The 12,947-nt window shown below is 44.3% G+C and overlaps 1 protein-coding gene across 2 annotated transcripts in view; it reads right to left on the bottom strand.

Annotated features, from left to right (window-relative positions):
• Positions 1–2,130: 2,130 nt before the first annotated feature.
• Positions 2,131–12,947, bottom strand: part of ASB18 (ankyrin repeat and SOCS box containing 18) — a 33,502-nt gene continuing 22,685 nt past the window's right edge. For both annotated transcript variants that reach the window (XM_083402138.1, XM_083402137.1), the window contains exons 3-5: positions 9,240–9,744; positions 7,218–7,331; positions 2,131–2,665 (exon numbers count right to left, since the gene is read on the bottom strand). In XM_083402138.1, coding sequence (XP_083258264.1) covers positions 2,480–2,665; positions 7,218–7,331; positions 9,240–9,744 — 805 coding nt within the window. In that variant the 3' untranslated portion in view covers positions 2,131–2,479. The remainder of the gene's footprint in view (positions 2,666–7,217; positions 7,332–9,239; positions 9,745–12,947) is intronic.

Raw genomic sequence — 12,947 nt, 5'->3', positions numbered from 1 at the left:
TGTGATTGTTTGCTTGTGATTGGCTGTGGTGATCTTTGTTTTCATGTATGAGTGAGATGGGTGGGTGTTTTGGATCAGGTTAGCCATATTGATTTGTATGCTGTTGGTGGATTATTGTCATTGTCCTGTTGGGCTATTAACCATGGTTGTTGATAGCACATACCTCATGGCATTGGTAAGCCAATTAACACATATGAACACTCACGAGCCTTTATCTCAGTTCAGTCCACAAGTGGTAGCATTGAACTACGTGGAGTATTTTATTTCAGTGTTTTCATATTGTAGTCTCTTAGGAACAATCAATCTGATGTTGAGCGAAACTCCTGAGCAGTTCTCATAGAAAAAGGCAGTTATTAAGACACCCTGGAAAGAAAGAATGTCTGCAGCCCTTTTGAAAGACCAATATTCTGAATTAGTTCAGAAAGCAAACTGGCTATTCGGCCTATTGAAGATATTTGGCAGCAAGCCAACAAGACAGTGATATGGAATTGAGGATGGGAGAGATGATTCTGTGATATGGCAATGGACAAAGCCATATTGTAATTTTTGAATAAACATGTATATAAATAAGGTAAAGGTAAAGGTACCCCTGCCCGTACGGGCCAGTCTTGACAGACTCTAGGGTTGTGGCCCATCTCACTCAAAGAGGCCGGGGGCCAGCGCTGTCCGAAGACACTTCTGGGTCATGTGGCCAGCGTGACATCGCTGCTCTGGCGAGCCAGAGCCGCACACGGAAACGCCGTTTACCTTCCCGCTAGTAAGCGGTCCCTATTTATCTACTTGCACCTGGGGGTGCTTTTGAACTGCTAGGTTGGCAGGCGCTGGGACCGAACAACGGGAGCGCACCCCGCTGCGGGGATTCGAACCGCCGACCTTTCGATCGGCAAGCCCTAGGCGCTGAGGCTTTTACCCACAGCGCCACCCGCGTCCCATGTATATAAATAAGTAAATATAAAAAAGGAAGCAAATTGGCAACCAGTGCTAATGGGGACTTTTCCTGAGATGTCATGCTAGCAGTGGTGGCGGTGATGGGATCTTGGAATCTGGTGTCCTCTCCTAGAATATAAGCACTTGCCATTTAGTTGTTCATTTATTCTCTGTCCTTTGCATCTAAGCAGCGCAGCCCCCCATTTCAGCTTTGCAACTCCTCAGCCTGATTCAGACACCTCCCCCCTCCCTGGTTGGCTGCTGGAGCTTTCAGCCCAATATGCTGCCTGCTTAGGTTTCATGAAGGGACGCGGGTGGCGCTGTGGGTTAAACCACAGAGCCTGGGACTTGCAGCTCAGAGGGTCAGCGGTTCGAATCCCCGCGATGGGGTGAGCCAACCCAGCAGTTCGAAAGCACATCAAAGTGCAAGTAGATAAATAGGTACCGCTCCGGCGGGAAGGTAAATGGTGTTTCCATGTGCTGCTCTGGTTTGCCAGAAGCGGCTTAGTCATGCTGGCCACATGACCCAGAAGCTGTACGCCGGCTCCCTCAGCCAATAAAGTGAGATGAGCGCTGCAACCCCAGAGTTGGTCACAACTGGACCTAATGGTCAGGGGTCCCTTTACCTTTACCTTTAGATTTCATGTGCATTTTGCACAGGATTCCATCAGCTAAGTTTTACTCAGAGTAGGCCTATTGAAATTAATAGATCTAATTTAGCCATGCTCATTAATTTCAACCGTTCAACTCCAAGTAGTACTTTGTTGAATACAACCACATGGCCTGTGCTCTGTATGGAGGACACAGCTGCTGCATCAGGCAGAATTATTTGGGAAGCAGCGAGAGAGAGAGAGATGGAAAAATAACAGAGGTCCTTGGAGAGGCCATGCTTTGGGAATCTCTTAGCTGCTGCTTTCAGCTTTTGGGGAGTCAGGAAGCTGCTTTGAAATTTTAAAAGTTATGTAGTGAACCAGGATTTCATCTGCACTCCTTTGGTAAAAAGCTCCACAGTAATAAACAGAGATGCTTATTTCTAAATTACATTTTTTTAAATTAAAGATTATGACAACATTGCCATTGCAAGCTGTTCCTTCACATTTTATTAGCTCTTTATCAATAGTTTGTCAATTCAGAATTCAGTCATCAATTACTATTATTTTGGAAAATAAAAACATTATTGAAAAAAATGACATTTTACTAGAGTTCAGCACTTGAGTATGAAATTTTATTTACCTAAATGTTCCAAAGCCTCTATTCTTGTTACTATGTATTATTTGTGCTATTTATATTGTATTAACAGATCACTAAAATCTGTGAGGCCACAAACAAAACTGCATCAAAAGATTTCCAAAGTACATTTTACAGAAATGGTATACAAATAAAAGCTTCAAGTCATTGTAATAATCTATTGTTTTATTAATGTAAACCCCTGAAAGCACTTATTTGTTAGAAAACAGGAAAAAACTTTACTGTATTCATAAGCAATTCATTTATCATGCACCAATGAGGACCAAGATATGATGGTGAGATTTGGTGGTTTGGTACAAGATATTCAAAGCAAGACACCCTCAGGTTCTAACAGTAGATAATTTTGTAGTGGTTTGGGAACAGGCAGTAAGGGGATGAGAAAATGGCACCTACTGCCAAATTTGCTCCTGATGGCACAGCGGCACAAATGTTGCAGACACCGGACCTTGTACATCTGATTCTGGAAGGACTCATAGAAAGATAGATGCCTCTGAAAGAGAAAGAACAGTTTGCAAAGAGTGACCACCTGGAATTTATCTATTTATTTATGGCGCTGTGGGTTAAACCACAGAGCCTAGTGAGCTCCCATTGCTCGGTCCCTGCTCCTGCTAACCTAGCAGTTCGAAAGCACGTCAAAGTGCAAGTAGATCAATAGGTACCACTCCGGCGGGAAGGTAAACGGCGTTTCCGTGCCCTGCTCTGGTTCGCCAGAAGCGGCTTAGCCATGCTGGCCACATGACCCGGAATCTGTACGGTGGCTCCCTCAGCCAGTAAAGCGAGATGAGCACCGCAACTCCAGAGTTGTCCGTTACTGGACCTAATGGTCAGGGGTCCCTTTACCTTTATACTGCTCTGCATCCAAAGACCACGGGGTGGTTCACAGCATAAAAATTCAAAATGAGAAGGCAAAATTCATAATAAAACAAAAACAAAGACAAACCAGTAACCCCCTCTTCCACAAACACATTTAAAAGGCCATAAAATATTAATCAGCCAAAAGCTTGGTTGAAGATAAACATTTTCCCCTGGTGTCTAAAAGTATATACAGTGGTACCTCAGGTTAAGTACTTAATTCGTTCCAGAAGTCCGTACTTAACCTGAAACTGTTCTTAACCTGAAGCACCACTTTAGCTAATGGGCCTCCTGCTGCTGCTGCGCCGCTGGAGCACGATTTTTGTTCTCATCCTGAAGCAAAGTTCTTAACCTGAAGCACTATTTCTGGGTTAGCGGAGTCTGTAACCTGAAGCGCATGTAACCCGAGGTACCACTGTAATGAAGGCACCAGGCGGACTTCCCTGGGGAGAGCATTCCACAAATGGGGAGCCACCGCAGAGAAGACCAATTCTTGTGTTGCCACCCTCCGGATCTCTTGAGGAGGAGGAACATGAAGAAGGGCCTCAGATGATGAACGCAGAGTCCAGAACAGATTATATGGGGAGAGGTGGTTCCTGAGGTATTGTGGTCCTGAGCTGTTAAAGGCTTTATAGGTCAAAAGTAGCACTTTAAATTGGGCCTGGAAAATAATTGGCAGCCAGTCCAGTTGGGCCAGGATTAAGTGTAAGATGCTCAAACCGTCTTGCTTCTGTGAGCAACCTGGTCATCGAATATCCAAATGCACACAACTATAGTGTGACCTTATAACCCTCGATAGCTTCACCCTTGTCTTTTTAATTATTCCAGTTACTTGAAACATTTTACACTGTGATGCCAATAAAGGTGTTTGATTGATTGATTGAATAGATGGTTGTCACACACACACAGCCTATAAATCTTCAGCACAAAGTCCTCTAAAGAAATCTGATGCTGCCAAGGCTGCCCTGAGTCATCCTGTTATTCTGTATTTTGAAGAGAGTGAAACAATACATTGTTTTACTCCCCACTCACTTGGTAAAGCACTGACAGCTCAAGAAAGCTTTCTTTGTAATGCCCTGGAGGAGACCATCCCAAAATAATTAGATAATTAAAGGTTCAGGTGCTATTTACAAGGCACTACTCTCACACAGTGGATTATGAAATTTACCCCCAAACTCCTAACCAATGTTCAGTTTAGAGGAAATTCTCTTGGCCTTGGATGAGATTAGAGCACCTAAAAGGAAAATTTGGGAGGAAATTGGGTCAGGGTGGTGGTGGGAAAACATTCTCAGATGGGATTGTAGAGTAAAAAGAAAATATAGGTACCACAAGGTAAAATGCTCTGGCGGCAATGCATGCTTATTCAGACTGGATGTAAGTCCCTGTGATAAGTGTATTTAGGATTACAGCCTTTGAACACAAGAGTGGAATGTTTCAGAAAACCAGAGAGCTCCATAAGCAGATTAAAAATGTGAGTGAGAGGAGCCAAGAGGAGACCAGCAACTTTCCCTTCTTCTTCCATACAGGTAAAAGGTAAAGGTAAAGGACCCCAAGTCCTCAGGCAGGAAAGATTAATCCAGAGGAGAAGACGACGATGCAATTCCTTTAAGCTGCTTAGAAGGAACCCATTCCTTGGGGGATGACCAGTGATCCTCTTGGGCTAAGGATGCTTCTACCAGGGGCTGGAGGGATCCTAGTAGTGGGTGATTTGATCATTAGGATCAAGGAGAGCTGGGTGTTTGATGGGCCGGCAGATTGCAGGGTGATGTTGCTCATCATAAGGGACGTGGGCAGTGGCGTAGCATGGGTTATCAGCACCCGGGGCAAGGCAAGTAATTTGCGCCCCCTAACCTGTGGATTTGCGCCCCCTAACCCTAACCCCCAGATGTTGCGCCCGGTGCGGCCGGCCCCCCCTGCACCCTCCACGCTACGCCACTGGACGTGGGTGGTGCTGTGGTCTAAACAACTGAACCCCCTGGGCATGCTGATGGGAAGATTGGTAGTTCGAATCCGAGTGATGGGGTGAGCTCCCGTTGCTCTGTCCCAGCTCCTGCCAACCTAGCAGTTTAAAAGTGTGCTCTGGCACTTGTTATGGTGTTCTGTGCTCCAGAAGCAGTTTAGTCCTGCTTGCCACATGACCTGGAAAAGCTGTCTGTGGACAAATGCTGGCTCCCTTGGCCTGAAAGTAGAGATGAGTCAAATTTGAGTGGACTTAACTGTCCAGGGGTCCTTTACCTTCACCCTTTACCTTGCTCATCATCTAGATGGGCTGGAAGTGAACTCTACCTTGCTTGGTAAGATGCTGACTGGCAGGCCCTACAAAGCAGCTGTTTTCTGAGATTTTCTTTACCGTCTTTATTTCTTCAATTGATATCCCACCTTTTTCTCCAGGGAGCTCAAGGTGGAATGCATGGTGCTCTGCTCTCGTTTTACCCTCACAGCAACCCTGTGAGGTAGGAAAGGCTGCAAGGTAGTGCCTGGCCCAAGGTCACCCAGTGAGCTTCAGGGCTGAGTGGCGATTTGAACCCTGATCTCCTGGGGCCAGCACACTAACCACTACACCACACTGTCTCTCGCCAGTCCAAATGCCACCTGTTCCACATGTAGGGTCATCTAGACAGGTACAGGTATGTGTCAATGGTGGTGTTGGGAAGAGGGATCTGGATTTGTTAGGTACTAGGGAACATTTTGGGAGAAGCCTGTTCAAAAGAGAGAGACTCCACTTGAACTGGGATGGAACCAGGCAGCTGGCACTAGGGCTTCCGGGAAGGGCGCAGCCCCTGGCACAGCACTTTTAAAAAGGTATCTGGCTTGCTTGTTCTTTCCATAGAATTCAAAACAAGAGTCTCCAGTTATGGAGTTCTGTCCATAGAGAAGCTAATTTGTTACCAACATTACTATATGTGGGGCACCAGGCATTTTTTTTGGTAGCATTTCTCCCAGCCTTCTTAATGTATTATTACAGGTGGTGCCTCGCAAGACGAAAAGAATCCGTTCCGTGAGTCTCTTCGTCTAGCGGTTTTTTTGTCTTGTGAAGCAAGCCCATAAGCGGATTAGCGGATTAGCGCTATTAGCGGTTTAGCGGCTATTAGCGGCTATTAAAGGCTTAAGGGATTAGCGGATTAGCTGCTAAAAGGCTATTAGCAGCTTAGTGCCTTAGAAAAAGAGGGTGGGGAGCGGAAAAAAAACCCCAGGAATCGCAAGACATTTTCGTCTTGCGAAGCAAGCCCATAGAGAAATTCGTCCTGCGAAGCACCTCCAAAACGGAAAACCCTTTCGTCTAGCGGGTTTTCCGTCTTGCGAGGCATTCGTCTTGCGGGGCACCATTGTATTTCAATATGTTGTAATTTATTATGTTCCATGTGTATTTTTCTGTTTTGCCATGTTTTTATAAATTGCCCTGGCAGCACTGCTAAATGGCGGTATATAAACCATGTAAACAGACAAATAAATAACAATTAACAACATTGCACACATCCTAGACAAAACAGCACAAAAGAATTGGTCTTATTTTGGCAACACAAATAGTTATTGCAACTCAATGGAAAACAGCCCAGAATCTTAGATTGCAGAGTACTGCTCACTCTGCAATATAAGTATAATGGAGAAAGTTAAACTTAATTTAAGATTTTGACAAGAAATAGAATCTCCAAAATAGAAAGTTTCTTTTATGACATATGCAGCAGAACCATCATTCCTCAAACTCGGCCCTCCAGATGTTTTTGGCCTACAACTCCCATGATCCCTAGCTAGCAGGACCAGTTGTCAGGGATGATGGGAATTGTAGTCTCAAAACATCTGGAGGGCTGAGTTTGAGGAAGCCTGTTCAAGGCAATGCTCATCGCAAGCCTGGAAAATCTGAAACTATACTTTATAATCTGATAATGTTGATAAGCCTTTGCTTGGGCGTTGTTATTTTAACCTATGTGCAACTATAATCATTCCGTGTGCCTATTTTATAGCGTCCCCCACCCATCTTTTCACTTTTGTCTGTTGTTATAATTGGTTCTCTCTGTTTTATATGCATTATAAAATGAAATAATAATAATAAACTTTATATAAAAAGAAGTTTTATGGCTGTTGTGTGACACATGTTAATCTGATTATGCTTTACTCCATTTGCTAAAGTTGTAAAATCAAACCCGGATTAGATAAACAAATATAAGCAACACAATTTGTATAGCTGTTACCTGAAATTCTTCATTTGGGATGACTTCCAGCCATTTTTCAGAGATGGGAAGATGAGGGTAAGAATTATAAAGGATTTCAATAATCTCTGGCACAGAAGCACAAGATTTCAGCACCTAGTGGAGGAAAAACCATTGCAGTAAATACAGAGATCGAGAGAGAGGGGGAGAGGGAGGGAGGGAGAGGGAAAGGTATGGGTTAAGCACTGTGACTGCTGCAGGTCAATGGTATTTGTACATTGACTCCCAGTATGTGGCCTGTCCTCCATGTGAAGTAGCTGCTGCCATGGTCAAACTAGATTATTTTGCAAGCCACTAAAAAGCCCAGTTTATGTCTTCCTTATTCTCAACCCAAAATTTGAGTTATGGAGAGTTTGGGTGTTTTTTGTATTTTTGTAGAGGGAAATAAGGAAATTGTTAATTTTGCTCAAGATGTGAACTGCACATATTTCAATCAAATAGGGTTGTTTAAACTATTTAAATAGTTCTTACAAAGCAACGCAAATCTACAGATGCTTCACAGTTCCTACATTACCTGTATAGACTTTAACAAGCTGGGCTGACCTCCTTTGGATCAGAGATTCCCAAATCATTAAAAGAGTTATTATGACAGCCCTTGAAGGGGCTGGAGTCATGGCCTTGAACAGTTAATTCACTCATTTTTAACTTAGAAACACAGGTTAGGGATTGAGAATGTGAGCATCCAGCGCTGTGCCCATTAGGATTAGAAGAGTCAAGACTGACGTGATGCCAGTTAGTGAAAGCTTGGTAGATTAAACCTGCTACTTTCGGGAACCTGTTTGAATTGGTTCAACTTGGTTTCTTTCACCTAGTTTTTATGGTAGAAGCAAGTTTCATTTCAAATATATATGAAAAATATATGATTTCATGCTCATATATGAAAAACAAGCTACCGTATTTTTTGCTCTATAAGACTCACTTTTTCCCTCCTAAAAGGTAAGGGGAAATGTGTGTGCGTCTAATGGAGCGAATGCAGGCTGCGCAGCTATCCCAGAAGCCAGAGGAGCAAGAGGGATTGCTGCTTTCGCTGCGCAGCGATCCCTCTTGTTGTTCTGACTTCTGAAATTCAGAATATTTTTTTTCTTGCTTTCCTCCTCCAAAAACTAGGTGCATCTTAAGGTCTGGTGCGTCTTATAGAGCGAAAAATACGGTAAGTCTGATATTCTAACTCAAAATGGTGGAATCTTCCTGTGATAACTTTTGAAACCAGGAAAGCACTTTCGATTATAACAGTTCTGCATCAAAAACTTCTCCAATTCCCTTTGAATGACCATGCCTGGCAATTCTTGCATAGGTGGGTCTGGTTGCGCAGGTCTTTCCCAGTCAGCATCCTGCATAGAGGAACGCTGCCTGTTGGCTGGAAAAGGCTCTGATGGCTTGACTGCAGTTTTTACATTCCCTCCCTGATATTGTGAGACTAACTCCCCAGCTGCTGAGTGTGTGTAAAAGAGCCTGCATCTAGTCAGCAGACCAACGAAGGGTGTAATCCACTGGGTTAACAATCCATCCAATCCAGGAATGGCTGCAGATGGGTCTTCTACAAGCTCCGCTTCCTGAAGAGGAGATGCAGAATTTCAAAGCTGAAGGAAAGGCACCAATAAACACAAAGACAGTTCCTTACTGTTATGTACTGAGTTGAATAGGATCCAAAATGCAGCAGTCTGATTGGTCCTAGAACAATAGGATCCAAAATGCAGCAGTCTGATTGGTCCTAGAACAATAGAATCCAGAATGCAACAGTCTGATTGGTCCTAGAACAATAGGATCCAGAATGCAACAGTCTGACTGGTCCACAGAAGCCACCCAATCCAGCTCCAGGTGGAAGGGAATTCGCAACCTGATTGGCCTACAGGAGAATCCGGGAATTAGCCAATCACGTGGGGCCCATTGTGTAAATAATGTATATAAAGCAGACATTCTGGGGGAACTTCCATTCCTCCTCACCACTGTGAGCTGAATAAAGAGCATGAAATCCACTCTCGACTCCGAGTATATTTCACTTACCTTGACGAAAGCTGTGGGCCACAGTTTTTGAGAGCCGTGGTTTATCAGGGTCTGTACTGTGAGGTGGGGCCTCTGCTCTTGCTTGAAAGCTGCAGTTTGCAGGACACAGGACATTGGATATGCCCCATTGTAATCGATGGCGTTGACATCGGCTTTCCTCTGCAGCAGGAGCTCAACCAAGCTGTGATGAGCATTCCCGCAGGCTTTATGAAGCGGAGTCTTCACTTCTTCATCCACAGTGTTTACTTCTGCTCCATATTCCAGCAGCAGCTGACATACTCGCAAGTAGCTCTCCCGGCTCTCACTGTTCTTTGCTTCTCTGCAAGCCACACTGAGTGGTGTCTCCTCCTGGCTGTTCTTCTGGTCCACAAGAGCACCACACCGCAGGTACAGGAGTGTGTGGTCAGGAAGACCATGCTTAGCTGCTACGTGAAGAGGTGTTTCTTGGCATTCCTCACTTGGCTGGTTTACCAGGGCACCAAAAGTCACCAAAGCTTTAGCACACCTACAAAACAGGAATTTTATTTTTATTTTTTTAAAAAAATTATGAGCTGCCATTCAATTTACATTATTTTCCCATGGTGTCTTACAACGTCAAAAACAATTTAAAGCCATATAAAATACAAACAAGCCTATGCGTAATGTTGACATGCATTTGAACCGGTCTTGAAAGACCTACATTGGCTCCCAGTAGGTTTCCGAGCACAATTCAAAGTATTGGTGCTGACCTTTAAAGCCCTAAACGGCCTTGGTGGAGCGTCTCCACCCCCATCGTTCTGCCCGGACACTGAGGTCCGGCTCCGAGGGCCTTCTGGCGGTTCCCTCACTGCGAGAAGCCAAGTTACAAGGAACCAGGCAGAGGGCCTTCTCGGTAGTGGCGCCTGCCCTGTGGAACGCCCTTCTACCAGATGTCAAAGAGAACAACCACCACCAGACTTTTAGAAGACATCTGAAGGGAAGCTTTTAATGTTAGATGTATTAGAGTATTTTAATATTTTTTGGGGAAGCCGCCCAGAGTGGCTGGGGAAGCCCAGCCAGATGGGCGGGGTACAAATAATAATAATAATAATAATAATAATAATTGCTTACAGTGAATTTTAGTTATCTTTTACCTGTTTTTACTTTACTTTAATGTGAATTTGTTAAGGTTCTTTTTTTGTAAACTGCTTGGAGGTTTTACTACCATCAAGCAGTATATAAATGTGAAATAAATAATATCAGCAGGGCATGCTGCGCCTGAAAATGTCAAAAAACGCTTCTGCATATTAAGATGTTGCAAAAACAATATATAGACACCTCCCCAGAGTGCTATGTTCATCTTTGATTTGGGGGTGGGGGATCTATGTGTTTAGCCTTCTCTTCAAACAAAGGCAATCCTGAAAGGCAAAGCTCTTTACCCATGGGTTAATTTTAGCCCAAACAACTTACGACACCAAGAACACAAAGCCACAAAGCGACTCTGTCCCCTGACCCTCCACGTGTGTGATCAAGGAGTCGGAGCAGCTCTGTACTTTCTCATTGTTACCGGATAAATAAATGTCCTGTAACTGAACAGTACATGACCTGAGCGGCTGTGAAACATGTACAGGCGCAAGGAAGCATTGCAAACGAAGCACAAGTTATTTCAACGGAGGGGGAGGAAATCCTCGTAGATTCATAATGGCAGTGAACTGGCAGGCAAAGGCCGGCAGAGTCACACGGCCAGCACTGGGACTGACAAGATGCGTTTGCCTCTAGTTTTGAGGAATGTGTTGTTTGAATGGGAAGGGCCCACAGATCACTGGCAGAGTGCATGCCTTGAACACGGAAGGGCCAGGTTCTCCAGTAGGAAAGGCCTCTGTCCAAGGTGGGCCTTTGGCAGTTACATTAGACATGGCTAGGCAAAGTGGACCAACCGTCTGACGTGGGGCGAGGCAGCTTCATGTGTTCAGGGTGCAAGAGGTTCTTTAGCTGAAATCATTTCAGTGATTCATCCCTGCATTGCTCCTCCCACCAACCGGCATCAAGGGTTATATTTCTGGAGTTCCAGAATGTCTGCATAGGGCTTTCATCTTCTAGAAATGCAAATATGGTGTTAAACTGAGTCCTCAACAATGGGAGGTGTGTGTGTGTGTGTGTGTGTGTGTGTGCGTGCATACACCACTTTTAAAATTTGGAATCAAATTTTAGTAGTCACTTCTTTTGGCAAATACCCACATGCAGGGAGTTTATTCATTATTTCTTTATGGAATGCTGTGGTGGAATAACTTCAATTTATTAACATATCACATCAGGTCATGGGCGTAGCCAAGGGGGGGGGCAGGGAGAGGCATCAAGGAAAAGCAATAAAAATACATAGTTAACGGAGGTTCTGCCCCCAACTAAGAAAACACCTGCCCCCCCAAAAAAAAAAATTCCTGGCAACGCCCTGCATCAGGTGCAAAGCTCTAATGCCAATGGCTGATACAATAGTAAATACCTATCCATTCTCTATTTTGACAAATACGAAGAGAAATGAATGACCTTTGTGGGTTAACAAAAAGGGTTAGAGACATGGGCATAGCCAGGATTTATGCCCCCCCCCCCCAATTCTGTTATGGCGGCAGAACCCAGCTATCTGTGACACAGTTGGCGGGTCAGTTAGTTAAGAATTTGTATTTACTTACAGTCGTACCTTGGAAGGTGAACGGAATCTGTTCCGGAAGTCGAATAGTGCCAAAGTGCGGCTTCTGATTAGCTGCAGGAAGCTGCTGCAGCCAATCGGAAGCTGTGGAAGTCCCGGCAGACGTTTGGCTTCCAAAAATAGTTCTCAAACCGAAACAGTCACTTCCTTTTTTTCCCCAAGTGAATTTTTATTGTTTTCCTTACATATTCTTTTCCAACAAATTGTAATAGCACCATACATTCCCTTTGACTCTGCCGAGTCGCGACCCCCCTCCCTCCCCACAACTGGTATATTTATCCTCTTTCCATCACACACATCATTCTCATATTAGTACTATTATACATTGGAGGTATTATGTCAATCCTGCTAGTGTCTTGACCTCCTTACAATTCTTCTTTAAATATTCAATAAATTTACTCCAGTTATTTTGGTATCTTTGATCTCCCTGGTCCCGGATCCTCCCTGACAGTTTGGCAAGTTCTGCATATTCTGTCAACTTCGCCTGCCACTCTTGTATAGTTGGTATATCTTGTACTTTCCATCTTTGGGCCAGAAGGGTCCTCGCAGCAGCTGTAGCATACATGAACAAATTTTGATCTTCTATTTTAATTTCCTATTAAGCCTAATAGACACGCTTCCAGTCTTTTGGGGAAAGTATATCTAAATATTTTTTTGAGTTCATTATAAATTGATTCCCAAAATTTTTTCACCTTATCGCAGGTCCACCACATATGGTCCATCCATATGTCACTTCTGGGTTTGTGACGTTCAGGAGCCAAAACGTTTGAGAACTAAGCTGTTCGAAAACCAAAGTACGACTGTACTTAATTATGGGGGGCCTCCTCTGCCCCCCTGGCTATGACACCTGCAGAGATTTCTTTATGCAGTTCCCATTTGCTTGAAGGATCGGGTTAGCTAGCACATAACTGGCAGCAATCAGCGAGCCACTTTGTGAGAACCATTCCCATTCTTGTGCCATGGTCTCTCCCAGCTCCCTGTTGCCAGTCATATGCTCATGCAGGCACCAGGCAGACAGACCCTAGTAGATAAAGCCCCCCACCCCA

The sequence above is a fragment of the Podarcis tiliguerta genome, assembly GCF_965153285.1.
Source record: "Podarcis tiliguerta genome assembly, chromosome: 1".
Lineage (NCBI taxonomy): Eukaryota > Metazoa > Chordata > Lepidosauria > Squamata > Lacertidae > Podarcis > Podarcis tiliguerta.
This window is presented reverse-complemented; position numbering and strand designations above follow the sequence as displayed.